This window comes from Protomyctophum bolini (assembly GCF_963924005.1).
Source record: "Protomyctophum bolini genome assembly, chromosome: 4".
NCBI classification, from domain to species: domain Eukaryota; kingdom Metazoa; phylum Chordata; class Actinopteri; order Myctophiformes; family Myctophidae; genus Protomyctophum; species Protomyctophum bolini.
The window spans coordinates 572,899-589,067 of NC_137865.1; the positions used below are offsets into that span (position 1 = coordinate 572,899).

The 16,169-nt window shown below is 41.2% G+C and overlaps 1 protein-coding gene across 2 annotated transcripts in view; it reads right to left on the reverse strand.

Moving 5' to 3' along the window:
• Positions 1 to 7,386: 7,386 nt before the first annotated feature.
• The window catches only part of rab3il1 (RAB3A interacting protein (rabin3)-like 1), a 30,465-nt gene continuing 21,682 nt past the window's right edge, over positions 7,387 to 16,169 (reverse strand). Inside the window, exons 8-10 of one of the 2 annotated variants that reach the window (XM_080761245.1) lie at positions 15,144 to 15,243; positions 12,870 to 12,936; positions 7,387 to 9,455 (exon numbers count right to left, since the gene is read on the reverse strand). In XM_080761245.1, the coding sequence (XP_080617371.1) occupies positions 9,373 to 9,455; positions 12,870 to 12,936; positions 15,144 to 15,243 (250 nt within the window). In that variant the 3' untranslated portion in view covers positions 7,387 to 9,372. Of the gene's footprint in view, positions 9,459 to 12,869; positions 12,937 to 15,143; positions 15,244 to 16,169 lie in introns of both variants that reach the window. The other variant, XM_080761244.1, reaches the window with a different exon arrangement.

Below are 16,169 nucleotides of genomic sequence, written 5' to 3' on the forward strand. Positions count from 1 at the left end.
CCGATCTACAAGCTTGTAGATTTGATTAGAAGCTTGTAGATTTGATTAGGCCATTATTAGGCTAGAATGGACAAGCACACAACATGTGTGCCTATTTTGGTTACATGGTTGATCTAACAATAAGGCTATTAGCATGGATGGACACATAGCACACAACTTAGTGCCCATTATAAAATCCCAGGTTGATCTAACAATCAGTCCCGTGTGAGCACCAACACACCACAACTTGTCACATTAAAAACGTTTGAATTGACAAGTCAGACAATGGTATATTGATGCCACAGATAGGCTCACTGTGTGAGCTGCGTCAACATCACACTAACGTCATTAGCATGGCCACCCTTGGCTCAAAGAGGACCAAATAAAAAGCAGTCAATGTAAACACACAATGTTACATTAGTTTATAATGTTACATGCACCGTACCTCTGGTTTGCTGTGCTCGCTCGAGTCGCTCCATTGCAACACAGAAGGTCGAGATAGATATGAATAAAACTCGTGTCCAAAAAGTCTTAAAAAACACAACACCTACAATCGGAATGTTATAGGGGCACATCAAGCAGAAACAGACCGTCGGAATTAGCTCACCAGACCTATAATGAATTAATACTGCATTTAGTTCCCAGTCCTCCCAGTCTCTGTGGGCGCCGCCATCTTGGTCGGCCTCGGCTCCCGGCATCCTCCGAGAGGGGCGGGCGGGGGCGGGGATAGTCAAAAGGCTATCCTCCTCCTCTCGAAGGAGGGGGGCGAAACGTAGAAAGTCCAACGCATGCAAGTCAATGGGGGTTTCTACGTTTCTACGTTTCATCTCACCACCGTAGAACAGACGTCTGCGAGCTTCCCTCATACAGCGTATGGTTGGTAACATGTACGCTCTTGCTGATTAAGTAGCCTACCGCACGCAGCATTCTGGTGTAGCACCCGTCTAGAGACTTCTGCAGGGTTGGCTTCAGGGTCCAGCATTCGCTGCCATATAGGAGAACAGATTCCACCCTTGCATAGAAGATGCTGAGTTTGATGGTTTGGTTTGTTCTTAGAGTACTGTGGGTTTGTTTTTTGTTGTAACTTGTCTGACTGACGGCACCACGCAATGCAGCGAGGTTGGTGGTGGTGCGATTCAATTATTATTATTAATATGTTTTCTGCGTGACTATTTTTCTGTCATTAATTGATTGTAATTAACACGTTAATTAAAGTCAACTAAAATATATCACTTACACTACCTTTAACAGGGTCACCAATTATTTGAAAATATTAGAGACTGTTATTGTAGCTGAATGATCGCTTCCAAACTTTGACACATAGAAAAATGCACGGAATTTCTTGACAGAAAGTAGTAGTAGTACGTACCGTATGTCTACGGTGGATTTTTATTAAAGGAGAATTCCATGCTAGAAGGCTTTCTTACCTTTATTTGTAGTTGTTACGTCCCCACCAAAGAGGTCCAGGTGTTATTTTGTGCAAAAGCGCATTATTGGCTATTACCCCTACCATTAAGCCTTAGCATGGAATTCTCCTTTAACCCTGTGCGTCGAGTGATTAATTAGGCCACACTGACTACAACGTGATTTTGCGTCGTCCTCGTTTTTTTTAGATTAATTCGGTCCACAGCTCTGTATAGAGTATTGAGCATACATTTCAACTACAATACCCACGTGTATGTTTTGCAGTGTTGGGACGTAACGTAACGTAAATAACGCGTTACATTAACGCCGTTACGTTCGGCAGTAACGGTTGCTGTAACGCGTTATTTTTTTTTATTCAGTAACTTGTTACCGTTACTACATTGTGCGTTATTCCGTTATTCTTCCGTTATTTTTCATGTAGTCTCGATCGGGGGAGAATGAGAAGAACTGTCAGACTCAATCTGCTTACGCAGGTTGCCTTTGCCTGCAGTGTGACTCTGGGGGGGGGGGGATACGTGCGTGCGTCACCACGTGTGGGTGTGTTTATGTTTACTAAACAGCAGCAACAAGTACTATCATGGCGGCGCCCGTGGAAGAGCCAACATGTTTCTCAAAGTGGATATATTCGCACTACTTTACATTTGTGGAGCACAAAGAAAGGAACATTCATGTTAAATGCAAATTGTGTGCTGGGACAAAGACCCTATCTGCAGCCGACAACAGCAATGCGAATCTGAAGAAACACCTAGACAAAAAACATGCTACGACGAAACTAGTATCCAGGACCTCTACAGACCCAGCCTGCAGCAGACATTTACCGGTACAGGGACAATCGGGTGCTCCCCCACCTAAACAACAGCGGCTGGATTTGAACGCAGGGGCTGTTACTGTTAGCCAGGGAAAAGTAAAAAAAGCGATTGCACGGTATGTTGTGGAAGACATGGAGGCTATTTCTACAGTGGAGTCACCTGCTTTCAGGGCGCTAGTTAGCATGATACCAACTGCGGGCGGCGGCGGCGCACATCAAACATGTCGGAAAACGTTTTCCAAATACCTGGAGACTGAATATGCACAAATGGAAAGCAAGCTAAAGAAAACATTTGAGGGACTGGACTACATCTCGACCACCGCAGACATTTGGTCTGCCCACAACAGGAGCTTCCTCGGGATAACATCTCACTGGATAAACCCGAACACTTTAGAACGCCAGAAAGCTGCATTGGCCTGTAAACGGTTCAAGGGTAGGCACACGTACGATGTCATTGCTAGTGAGATTGACCACATTCACACTTTGTATGGAGTGTCAACAAAAGTTACATCCACGGTTACTGATAACGGCTCTAACTTTGTGAAAGCCTTTGCCATGTATCAACCACCGGAATCGAACTCTGACGATGATGATGATGATAATGTTGATAAAGAAGAAGATGTTATCTTCACTGATGTTACAGAGGTGCTTAACACCGCCACAGAGGACGGGATTGTTTTACCTCCGCACCAGAGATGCGCATCTCACACACTCAATTTAATTTCATGCAATGACATCGAGAAGTGGCTTGTTTCAAATCCGACCACTAAAGCAATCTACCAAAGCTCTACAGCTAAGTGCACAGCACTGTGGAATAAGGCAAGCAGGTCCACATTTGCTGCAGAGATAGTGGACGAGGTGGTCGCCAAAAAGCTGCTTGTGCCATGCACTACAAGATGGAATTCATTTTTTGATGCTGTGACAAGAATTGTTGAAATTCCTATGACTGACTTGAGTGCCATCTTTAATCGTTTACAGCTCAAATCAATTAGTGACAGGGAACTTCATTTTCTGAAGGAGTATTGTGCCATAATGAAGCCACTCACAGTTGCTCTGGACATCCTGCAAGGAGAGGAGAACTGTTACTTTGGCACCCTCCTGCCCACTCTAGAATCATTAATGTCAAATACCCTGGAGACGAAAGATGGTCTGACTGTGGCAACTGGGCTACCTGAAGCCATAGTTCAGGTAAGAATCATTCAAAAGCATTTTGTACTTATCTGGTTTTCCCTCTTCACTGTACAGATAGACAGCATTCAATCAGTGGCCACCACTTATTTTATTATAGCACACAGTGGCTTGAACATATTTACTGACCATGATGACTAAACTCTACCGCAGAATAGTAGGCTAGAGTTAATGATTACAAATAATAATTTATAATATTTTTTGGCTATGATTTAATAACTCAAATATAGATAAAAATCACCTGGTGGTGTGCTGCTTTCATTGAAATGTATACAACTTAAATAAAAAAATAAAGGGAATCTGACTTATTCTAATGTCTGTGTCCATGTGTGTGTGTGTGTGTGTGTGTGTGTGTGTGTGTGTGTGTGTGTGTGTGTGTGTGTGTGTGTGTGTGTTTCACAGTCTGTCAAAAAACGATTTGCATCCGTCTTGGAAAGCAACGACGCAATGCTGGCAGCCGTCACACTTCCCAAGTTCAAGTTGCGGTGGGTGAGAGAGCAGAGGAAGAAGGAGATGATCAAGGGAATCCTGGTAGCAGAGTGTCACAAGTTGGTCCCGCAGCAAGCAGCCGGGGATGCTGTGACTCCACCAGACTCAGGCTCCTCCAAAGACAAAGAGCATGACTTTTTTTGCTTTGAGGATGATGATGAATCCTTCAGCACTGTGGAAACGGAGGTAATGTCCTATTTGAAAACAGCTAATACAGGCATGGAGATTCTCAACAACTTTCCAACGATAAAGCAAATTTGTCTGAAGCAAAATGCAGCTACCCCATCTAGTGCCCCAGTTGAGAGGCTCTTCAGTCTGGGAAGTCTGGTCCTGACTCCAAAAAGAAACAGGCTGTCTGACCAAAGGTTTGAGAAGCTGCTTCTCATGAGGTACAACCACTGGTTCGAACAATAACACCTCCACTCAAACATCCATTCAGGTCTTTGCCAATAAGAACTTTTTGTTTTGTTTTTTGCACTTAATTTCTGTTATATTCTATATTCAACACTTATGTTATGCTTTCTGGACTTCATACTTGAACCAATGCAAAAATATTGACTATATTCAACAGCAGTTGCCTCATGTACAGTATATGATGAAAGCACTTTAATTTTTCACTTTGATTCTGAATAATATATTCAGATTGTATGCAATTATTATTTCAGATTGTCTTGAGGAAAATAAGATTTATTTTGTGTTTGAAATTGTTATACATTGTTAGATTTGAGTTTCTTTACATGGCAACTAAGCAAAGCCAGGTTTACAGTTAATTATCATCTCAAGTTCTCAACTCATTATTTTGGTGTCATTCTGTACAGTCCAGTCTTATGGGGTGTGTTGCTGACTGTCATGTACACACTGTGTGTGTGTGTGTGTGTGTGTGTGTGTGTGTGTGTGTGTGTGTGTGTGTGTGTGTGAGAGAGAGAGAGAGAGTGAGAGACACGTGCACGCACTTCCCAGGAGCCCAGAGTCAAGTTGTCACACCATTTTCTCCTTCGCCAAGGTGTGTGTGTGTGTGTGTGTGTGTGTGCGTGCACGCACTTCCAGGAGCCCAGTCAAGCTGTCACACCATGTTCTCCTTCGTGTGTGACTGTGGGTGTGTGGACTAGAAGATCCAACTATGTACAACTATGTCCAACTACTACTAGGCCATCAAGTTTGAAATAAATTTGGCACTTTGAAACATATCTTTGTGTTTTTTATATCCCAGATTGTTTAGAAGAGTTCAGTGATGCAAATGCACGTCAAGTTGATCAATAGATTGTATTATTCTCCAATGCAATAACAATAGTGAAATTAAGGTTATATGGGAGCCCTTTTTTAAGTAACTAAAACGTTAAACATTGGGTGAAAAAAGTCTTACAAAAACTGCAGAGAAATAAAAATAAGTAACTAAAAAGTTACTTTTCACAGTAACGCTTTACTTTTTGGTTTAAGTAACAGTAAAGTAACTAAGTTACTTTTGAAATGATGTAACTAGTAACTGTAACTAGTTACTTTTTAAAAGTAACGGTCCCAACACTGATGTTTTGCCATTGGAAGCTGATCCAGCCACCCAGTAAACAGTGGGAGCAGAGGGAGTCTTCATAGTTTTCTGTTTAGCCGGTTTGCCGTCCCTCCCGAGCGATTTTCTAGCAGTAACAAACAAAAGAAAGTTGAAAGCAGTAATATTTATTTGAGCGAGTTTTGTGGTAGTAGTATTGATCCATATGCGTCCCAGTCGCCTTCAAACAATCAATCAATGTAATCACTACATGGAGTAACTACAACATGGAGTATTACACCATCATATGCATCCAATACTCTCAGAACATTCAAACTCGTCAAAATGTTGTTCTTTGCATTTCTTAGTGAGAATAATGAACACATGCAATTCACACCATCTTGGCTTTTTGTCACCACCAGTACAGGCCAAAGGCATGTGGGGAGAGTAGGCTATGTTTTGCACTCCATCCGTCCGTCCGTCCATCCGTCCGTCCGTCCGTGTCTGTCATCCATGAGTGTGTGTGTGTGTGTGTCCGTCCTTCCATCCGTTACCAGCAAATCTCTGGCACCGTTAACCCGGTTGATGCCCAATTTTGCACACACACTCACAATCATTTACCCCCCCCAGTCTCTCACGTATCCAATGGTGGAAAGTACTTTTACTTAAGTAGCCTACTGTATATAAAACAATTTTGAGGTATTTGTACTTTACTTGAGTATGTCAAATTTTCAGTATTTATTTGGCAACTTTAGTTACTAATTACTTTGTAGATTTTGATTATTATTATTATTACAAAACATACAACCCTATATACATTTTGACCATTTGAAAATAGCAAATCTACAAGCTCACAATGCATCGCATCATTGTACTTTTACTTTTATAATACTATATAATATACAAGCGTGTGTGTTCCGGTTCAGTTCTTTTTGGTTTTTAGTCCATGAGCCAGAGCTCCAGAATTGGTGGGAAAACTATACCCTATATTAAATTGTTTATAGGATCAATACAAGTAAATTAATACATGATAACCCTTAGCTTTATCATATCTTCGACTATTTTGCATATTTTCCTACATAATGCATCATTTGCATATTTAAACATGTAACATTTGTAATACAATAAATTATTGTCTTCGTGTAAGTACTCAATTGGGGAAATTTCATGGTGATAATAATCTAATATAGGTATGGTTTTGCACACTCAATTCATAATTAACGTTTCAATTTTGGAGCTTTGGCTCACCAAAAAGAACTGAACCGGTTCCCGGTACCCTGTACAATCAAGAGAATGTACCTGCTACCACCTTTAGATCTCCGGCATATACTGTATGGAGCTGACCTGTTCTGACATTACATAATGTTAATCTGACCTCATCAAACCCTGTACACTCAAGACATGCTCCTTATATGGCCAGTACATAATTCATTCCATATGTAAGAACAACAATAACAGTGTCATGGAGTTTCATATTAACTGTACATCGTGCTAGTTCATGAACGGTGAGAGTTGCCAAATCCATTGTCCAGGTGACCAGTCGTACAGGTGTCCACATGTCCCTATAGTGCCCAGTCATCCAGGTCAGAGGTTGCCAACCACTGGTACGTGTACCTGTGCTGGTATGCGGGACATGTCCCACTGGTACGCCAGGAAAGGGAATCCCATGTTTTCTATAATTCTATAGATTTCAAGAATCTATAACCGTGCAGCACCAGGATCAATGACATGGTCATTGACCTGCATGATGTAACATCATGTTGCGATATAATAATATAGCAGCGGGTATAGGCTACTTCCATGTTTTGGTACGACACTGCGCAGCCGCAACGATTTTTTTCATGTATTTGCATTTAAGTTCATAAAGTTAACTAAATGCAATTAAAATTAAATGTTTAAAATGAACATGCTACTTTTCAGGATTCCAATAAAAAATAACACGCAGGCACACACACACACACACACACACACACACACACACACACACTAAACATAGGACATACACAGCACACTGTGGTTTGATCCTCTTTTAATGGAGTGGTTATTGGTTATATATATAATTCTACGTGGAATATAATTAATGTATTTAATTACATATTCTGTATAAAATTCTATATAGAATATAATTAATGTATTTATTTACATCTTCTGTATAAAATTCTATATGGAATATAATTAATGTATTTAATTACATATTCTGTATATAATTCTATATGGAATGTAATCCATGTATTCATTTATACAACGTATTGCACTTAGTGTGTGACAGAATATTATTCTTCATTTCTACCTTCATAAACTTCAAAAATGGAACAACAGCGCCCTCTGCCGTTTGTTTCCTTGAGAGATTATGTGAAACTGAACACAGACCGACAACTTATAATTGTCAGAGCTCTTCAAGGTTTTTAAGGCTCAACCCTTCAGGACGAGAACCCCTTTTGGTGTTTTAAGCTTTGTGTTATACTTTAGCTGTTGAAAGATAGTGGATCTACAAGCACATGGTGCGGCATTCGGGGCCGTTGCTACGAGCTTGTACATCTGCTATTTTTGAAAAATCGTGAAAATGCGGGGCTCCCTGGAACAACATATTTTCAGATGGGGGCCCTGTGGCCGAAAGAAATACAGATCATTCTCGGGGTCCTTGACATGAAAAAAGTTAGGCACCACTGACATAGAAAAATAGGTCTTCACAAAACTTTTAGGATTTAGAATTAATTCTTTTAGAATCGGCCTCAGGTCTAAATGGGTAAATTTGATGCTGCCGTCATACTTCTATGAATTACTGATTATTTCATACAGGATTTCCATTCATACCAACAATAGCTGCTTGATGTACATAAGACCTGTTGAACACATGGTTCCCTAACTGGATTAGCTTCGTGCCACGTTGTGAGCTTGTAGATCGGCTGTTTTCACTACGCCCAACCCATTTAGACCTGAGAAAAGATTCTACAAAGGCCTCCTAAATCCTGACCAGTGTCAGTCTTTCTCAAACATTGTGTAATTGGCCGCCGACCCTCATCTGAAAATATGTTGTTCCAGGGACCTTCCAGAAGCAAATATTTCAGTTCTGAAAGAATATATATTCAAAGATTTGTAACACATTTTCACGATTAAAACAAATAGCAGATCTACAAGCTCGTGGCATGGCACTCGGCGCCGAGCTATGAGCTTGTAGATCTGCTATTTTTCAATAGCTAAAGTAGAACATAATGCTTAAAAGACCAAAAGGGGTTCCCGCCCAGAATGGGTTAAACATGTGTTTGCCATTATTTATTCTGCATTTGAGCCACGGACCACCATTTGATGATATTTAGACTCTCACAGCCAAAACATTTGTCCACAATCCCATGTTGTGTTGTTGTTGGTACCATTAGGAGATATGACAGGCAAACGTTGATCGAAATAACAATTCTTCTACACTCTCTAATTCACCATTTTTTGTCAGCCTTCTGATTGGTCCCTGACTGACTAACCAGCAGGCTAGTCAGGCCTTGTTCCACCCTGGTTCCGCCTTATTGATGTTGAATTTGCTAAAACATTATTTTTGGAGAAAAAATAAATAAAAACAAACAGGATATGCCCTGCAGTCACCATGCTGCACCTGTGATGTTCCTTTTTACCGACACCAAGTTTAAAATAAGAATTGAATGCACAGAATATCAATACTAAGCAACTGAAAAACACCTTATTTCAATGGTAGTGGATGGAGAGAGGTTTTTTGTCCAAACATGAAACGGCAACCAATGGGTGTGAAGAGGGGCACAGCCATGGGGCGGGACTTGACAAAGGATGATATCTATATAAAAAGGTCAATTTGGTTACCGGCTCTCCAATAATTTAGCTGGGGGGACCACCTGGGAACCCCCTCAAGGACCACTGGTGGTCCCTGGACCACTGGTTGAAAACCACATGCGTAGAAGGGGGAGTAGCTAGCTCTGCTCAGTGGTGTAGAAGGGGGAGGAGCTAGCTCTGCTCAGCAGTGTAGAAGGGGGAGGAGCTAGCTCTGCTCAGTGGTGTAGAAGCCCAGCTTAGCGACGGTCATCTCCCTGCGGAGACGCATCACCTCCCAGAACATCTGCTCTGCTGCAAGGAGACAAGGAGACAGGACCCACTGAGAATTATAGGCTATTATTACATGGCTTGATTGAATGCTTGATTCTGATTGGTCAATCGTTGAATTCAGCGGTGAGTTATCAGTTATTTCTTGATAATGACCGCTCCGCTGTATAATAAACCGCTGCCTAATCAAACCAGCTCCGTGGCTGCGCCCCACTTGATTTACTGCCGTTTCCAACATGACAGCCATGTAAAAACACACACACACACACACACACACACACACACACACACACACACACACACACACACAGTGTCATTTACAGCTAAACATTGCTCTCAAAAATGTTTTTGAAAACATTTGAGCGAGAAATACACAAAGCAGTACCCGAAAATGGATTCTATTTGATCAACTCACTTCCTTGTTTTCCAGCCCTGCAGCTGGGCAGACGCAGCCAGTTCCAACTCATGGAATACTTTTTTTGTTGTGTTTTGGGTCAATATATAAATTTATGTTAGGTAGCCATGTAATAAGCGGGATAATATCTGGCTAGATGGTCATTGTCAGGAAGTAGACTGAAAACCCACCTTTTCAGACTCCATCATGGCCCATAGCACTTACCCTACCCTTAGATAGCATTTCTGTAGACTTAGATAGCATTTGATACAGACTGTTATGTAGCATGTTATGTAGACAGCACTATAATTACATTGTATATAGTCATAGCACGCCATAGTACATATACTAGCATAGTAGTATATATGTATAGTTCATATGTATAGTTTCATTATATAGATATTCCACTGTTACTTGCTTAGCTTACGCATGTTTCATGATAAATGCTTTTATGTGATGTATTCCCATGCTTTTGTTCTTGCTTAATGTAAATCGCTCTGGATTAAGAGCGTCTGCTAAATGCCTAAATTGTAATTGTAAATTGTAATAATTCACCGACAGGGAGTTTTTCCTTACTTAGACGGCCATGTAAAAGCAGACATGTTTTAGCGGTCTAGGCTTAGCTTAGACGTTGATTAGCAGTTTTATTTAACCCTTTAAGACCCGGATATATTTGTACCTGCAAATAAGAAAATTCAACCTTACTACTACTTTACACTATTAGTACTTTACAGAGGAAAAGTTTTATGCAGATTTTATGCACATTTATAATGAATAATTTACATTTGGATGATATATTTCACAATCATAAATAAAACAGACATTCTAATGATCACAAAATATATACAGGGCAGGCTACTTACTTTTTTCAGGGTTAAAGGTCAAAGGTTAAAATGTATTAAAAATTGCCCAGAGATTTTGAAGTTGTATGAATTTCTGCCTCTGTGGGGGTATCTATATGCAAATATCATGACCAATGGCATTGCATGACTAAACAAACATCAATGATGATGTTTAGGTGATAAAATAAAATAAAAATGTTGTAGAAGTACAACCATGGATCTAAACATCATAGACCGTCTAATATATAACAACGTGTAATCTACAGCTTTTTTTATTTAATTTTTAGACAGTGGGACATTTTAGACGGCCATTTAGACATATTTTAGACGTCTAGTAATCTAGGACCATAGATAATCCAACAACTATTTTATCAGTCTAACAGTAGAATATATACACATACAGTGATGCTAATAGGGTGCATTCTGCATCCCAAAACACAGATTATTGATAATGGCCTGCATCTGTGGACCTTTCTGGGGGTCCCATGAACGCACTCAGCACTGTACTGTAATTTGGTGCTATTTAATGTACTTTATGTTTGCATAATACTTTGCACTGTTGTTTGCGTAACTTTTTAGAATATTTAGAATTGTGTCTATTTCTTTCAGATATATTTTGTGTGAATATAACCATTTTATAGTGGAGTTAAATGCTGCAATTTGTAAAAATGACAAAATATGACTCCTAATGTCAGTCCCACTTCAACGACATTAGGAGTGACCAGATATCGGCCTAAGGCCGATTCTAAAAACGCCTCTAAATCCTGACCCAAGGTTTCTGAAAAACTTCAAATATTTATATAGCAGCATCAAAAAAATTACATTTTTGAATACTGTACATACTGTACAGAACCCAAATATGGGTGCCCGGCCTGAGGGGGTAAGATACCAATAGGGGTTCCCGCCCAGAATGGGTTAAGCATGTGTGCAACATGACAACTGTAAAGTATTGTACAGTGAAAACTAAAGTCTCTGTAATGTCTGTAACCCTTTTTCACCCCTGTGTCAATCATCTAATGTGATCCTGGGCTCTACACACCCTCCACCAACCTAGTCCCCATATATGGGGGACAAGGGGAGAGCAACGGACTTGAACTCATGCTTCCTTCATGCTCGAGTGTCCAAGTTGCTCCTTTACACCTGACAGGGGGGAGTTTCCCTCCTACAGTCTCTGTAATGTTTATGTTGTACTATTACAAAAAAACCCCCACAGGATTTAAGATCATTAAAGCTGGGCTGTTGCCTGAGTCAAGTGCATTCTGCCAACTTCGCAATGCTCTTCGCCAATAGAAGTCTATGTAGAAAAGCCGCCATTGGACTGGCCCCCATGACGTGAACGGAGTTGTCGTAACTCTGTCTTAACTCTATGGCTGTGGTAAGTCCAAGATGTTAATTTGTCAGGAAATAAAAAAACAAAATATTTTTTTTTAAGAAAACCTTATATTTTTAAAACAAAGCAATTCTGCCTCATCAAGGTTGGTATTCTGACTTTGTATATTGTCAGTTACTTGGATGTTCCATTATATTATCACAACTCCCCCCCCCTATTTCACTTGGAAAGCTGTGATGTGACAATAAAGCTGTAAGTAGATGGGGAAAGTTTAATTCACTAATAAAGTAATTATTAATGTTTATTTGTTAAATGGGAAAAACGGCTGCGGAAATAGCGTTTGGTTGGTTTTCAAGTGTCACTGTTGTGCAGCCTAACACACACACACACACACACACACACACACACACATTAACTGTATATGATTTTGAGTGTGACAGTACAGTACAGTACAGTGACAGTACAGTAGAGGGACCCTCCACGGGAACTCTGTCATTTCTCAACCGTTTCGGACGCGGGTTGTTATATTTATAGATACAGGATTCACTATGGTTTCATATGATACTGCATTATTATTTATAGTGGTTTCATAACATAATATCAATTACCAGATGTGTTGTTGTTTTTTTTAACTCACCGTGTTGGACCAGGCCTCGCTGGATGTAGCGAATATAATAGGGGTGCACACAATTATGACCAATATCCAATCTCCGATTATTTGCTGTTACCAATTCTGACCGATTCCAATATTATACAGAGGACCACAATGGAAACAAGCGTAGGCCTAGGCCCTATAGGGGCTTGGCCCAAAGCCTGTTAATAAAGTATTCAATCAATCAATAAATATACAATAAATATGTTTAACTTACCGTCATGTCTGACCAGGCCTTGCTGGATGTAGCGAATATATGTGAAGAAATTACACACCGCCGTGATCTGGTGGAGGAGAGACGTGACGTGAAGTTTCAACCAGATCACATCATTCACATCCAGTGTTGTTCAAGTTACTATTAAAAGGTAATTAGTTATAGTTATAGTAGCCTCGATACCCAGGCTTTCATTTCGTCTACGCGAAAAATGAAAGCCTGGATTTACCATAAATATGGACAAAGCGTTCCGCGGGTCTAACGTGAACGTAAAATGAAGCCTGTCAGTCCTTGCAATGGAAGTCGCCATCTTTCTAGATCCGTTTTGGCCCAGTTCAGGCCAGCTGGCCCATTGGCTGGCCCAGACAACAAGGCGGGACTTCCCCCTTCTTCTTCGTTGGTTTTTATTTTGACTCGAGTGGGTGGGGGATCCCGTTCATAGACTGTAACGGTAGCCACGCCCCTCAGAACATGCGCGACTTTATGGTCATTTTCTTAATAACTGGGACCATAATTTTCCAAAAAGAATATTATGACATTAGAAATGAGACTTTAAACTAGTGACTGGAAGCAAAAAGTATTCATGACCATGTTTATTAAGGTAATACAGTCTAGGTGAAGTTGGGCCAAAATACATGGACTTCTATGGGGCTATGGGTTTTTCTGGGTCCAGTGACAGCGCCACAACAGGCCATTATATGAACTTTCATTTCCTTAGTGGCTTCACAAAATATCCGTCTGACTGCCCCCCTGGGATTTACGCATGGGCTGCACTGGTCTAAAAGTGGGAGTCAACCCTTCCGCGTAGGCGTCGCTCCAAATTACGTGACGTGCACACCTCAAAATAACACAGTGAGGAAATCATTACCAGTGGAACTTCAAACGAGGCTATGCGAGGAAAATGAGGAGAATGGCTGAATAACCCACCACACCGTCTAAGAAAAAACCAACGTGTGCCGACTCTGTGGAAATAACTTGGACAGTCCGTTAGAATGGTTCTGGTCGACACAATACCAGTGCTGCACTGGGGGGGGGGGGGGGGGGGGGGAGGAGAGACCGGGGCTGACGGACAAATCGGTGAACCAATCAGGGTGCGCGTTTTTCTGAGCCACGGCCCTCCCATCTAGGCCAGAAATGTCTAGCGTTAGCGCAGGCTATAGTTACTGCTCTGAAAAAGTTACTAAAGGCAAATCTTGAGACGTGTGGGGACAAAGCCGTTTATAGAAGGCCAGTTTAGGTCCCAGTCATTCAGCTGAGGGTGGGTTTAGGGCCCAGCCAATCAGAAGAGGGCTGATTAGAGCCCAGCCAATCAGAAGAGGGCTGGTTAAGGGCCATCCCAATCAGATGAGGGCTGGTTTAGGGCCCAATTTAGGGCCCAATTTAGGGCCCAGCCAATCAGATGAGGGCTGGTTTAGGGCCCAGCCAATCAGATGAGGGCTGGTTTAGGGCCTAGCCAATCAGAAGAGGGAATCAGATGAGCCCTGGTTTAGGTCCCAGCCAGTCAGATGAGGGCTGGTTTAAAACTAAGGTCATTTATTGAGGGGCAATATACATCTCTTTGTCCTAACTCGTGTCACATTTGCCATTGACATTGAAAGGAGAATTTACGTCATACTGTATGTGTCTTAGCAAATCAGCTTTTTGTGCTAACACAAACATTAAATGCCATTGACAATGACAGGAGAATTTACGTCATATATGATTTTTTTTAAATACATTTTCTGCCTTTATTGATAGGATGAAAGTAGACTGCCTTCCCGCCATCTCTCTCTCCATGTCCTGTCAAAGGCCATCGGGATCGGGAGTCGAACCGACGGCACGCCGTCTGGCTAGCTCAGCAGCCTAGGTGCCCAGACGGTTGAGCTATTTATATAATTATTTGTTACTTGCGCAAGCAGAGCGCACAAGTACTATAATCGGCTGCGTATGTCGGTTGTATGTTGGTGGTGTCCATTGGCCAAACAGGGACCAAGTCCTCTGGTGAAAAGCTGGAGGTTGCGCGATGGCAGGCTCTCAGTCAAATCTGGTCACATATGCAGATGTAGGTAATGATCCAGTCTTCTCCATGTATGGTTATCCAGGGGTTGATGAGGTCAGTGTTGTGATACTAGATCTGGTGGCATGACGTGTCTCAAGACATGAGGGACTGACGGCCATATATGGTGGTGTGACGGATAGAATGACGGACGGAACGACAGACTGACAGGTTTTCATAGTAATCTGCAAAGATACAGTAGTAGTAATAGGTAAAGTAATAGTCAACGGTAAAGGCCGTACCCGTGCTCTGCTGGAAGGACAGATGTAATAGTAGTTTCCTTTGTCTCCCAGTTTGATGCGATGACGACACAATCGAGACAGACCGCTTAATGCACACTTCCTGTAAGACACAGAAACACTTCCTGTAAGACGCAGACACACTTCCTGTAAGACACAGACACACTTCCTGTAAGACAAAAGCACACTTCCTGTGAGAAACAGACAAACTTCCTGTAAAACAGATTCCTGTAAGACCTGTATACTGTACATAACATTGATAACCAGTTTGCCTCATTCACACAGTTAAAAAACAAAGTATCTCTCCCCACAATCTACTTTAATTGTTATGTTTATAGTACAGAATTATGTCCACCAATCTATTCCAAATTTTGAGTTTGACCCTGAAGATAATAGTCATTGCATAAACTATTACTGGGACACCGGAGTCTAAAAGGTTCTAAATTGGTAAATACACTCTCTGAACAAATACATTTTGAAGCACACTTTTTGTACTGGGCATACAGATTGGAGATGTCTCTGTAATTCTGTTAATACTCTACACATCGATTAATACAATTAAAAAATTAAAAAGTTATAACAAAATGCATATATTAATATAATAATCCCAACCACTTGCGATCGTTGTTGAAATCAGATGTTGTCCCTCACTTCAAGACCTGGGTATCACTGGGTATACTTGTATACAAGTAAGACGTGCGAACGCGGGAAGCGAACACAGCTCGTAAATTGCAATAACAACAATTAGAATAAAATACATAGGTCTACTTCTTTTTTTTAGGTTTTTTTCTTTTCTTTTCTTTTTTTATTTTAAGTTTTCTACTGCGTGTGTGTGTGTGTGTGTGTGTGTGTGTGTGTGGGTGGGTGTGTGTGCACGTGCGTGCGTGCGTGTGTTTTTGTGTGATACAGCTGCGCCCTCTGGTGGCGGACAGGTGGTGTCACAGCATGTTCTGCTGGGTTACATAGTGAATGGCTCACTGGCGTTCACAAACACATTCAAGCAGGTTTTATGTTATCTGGCAACCTTTT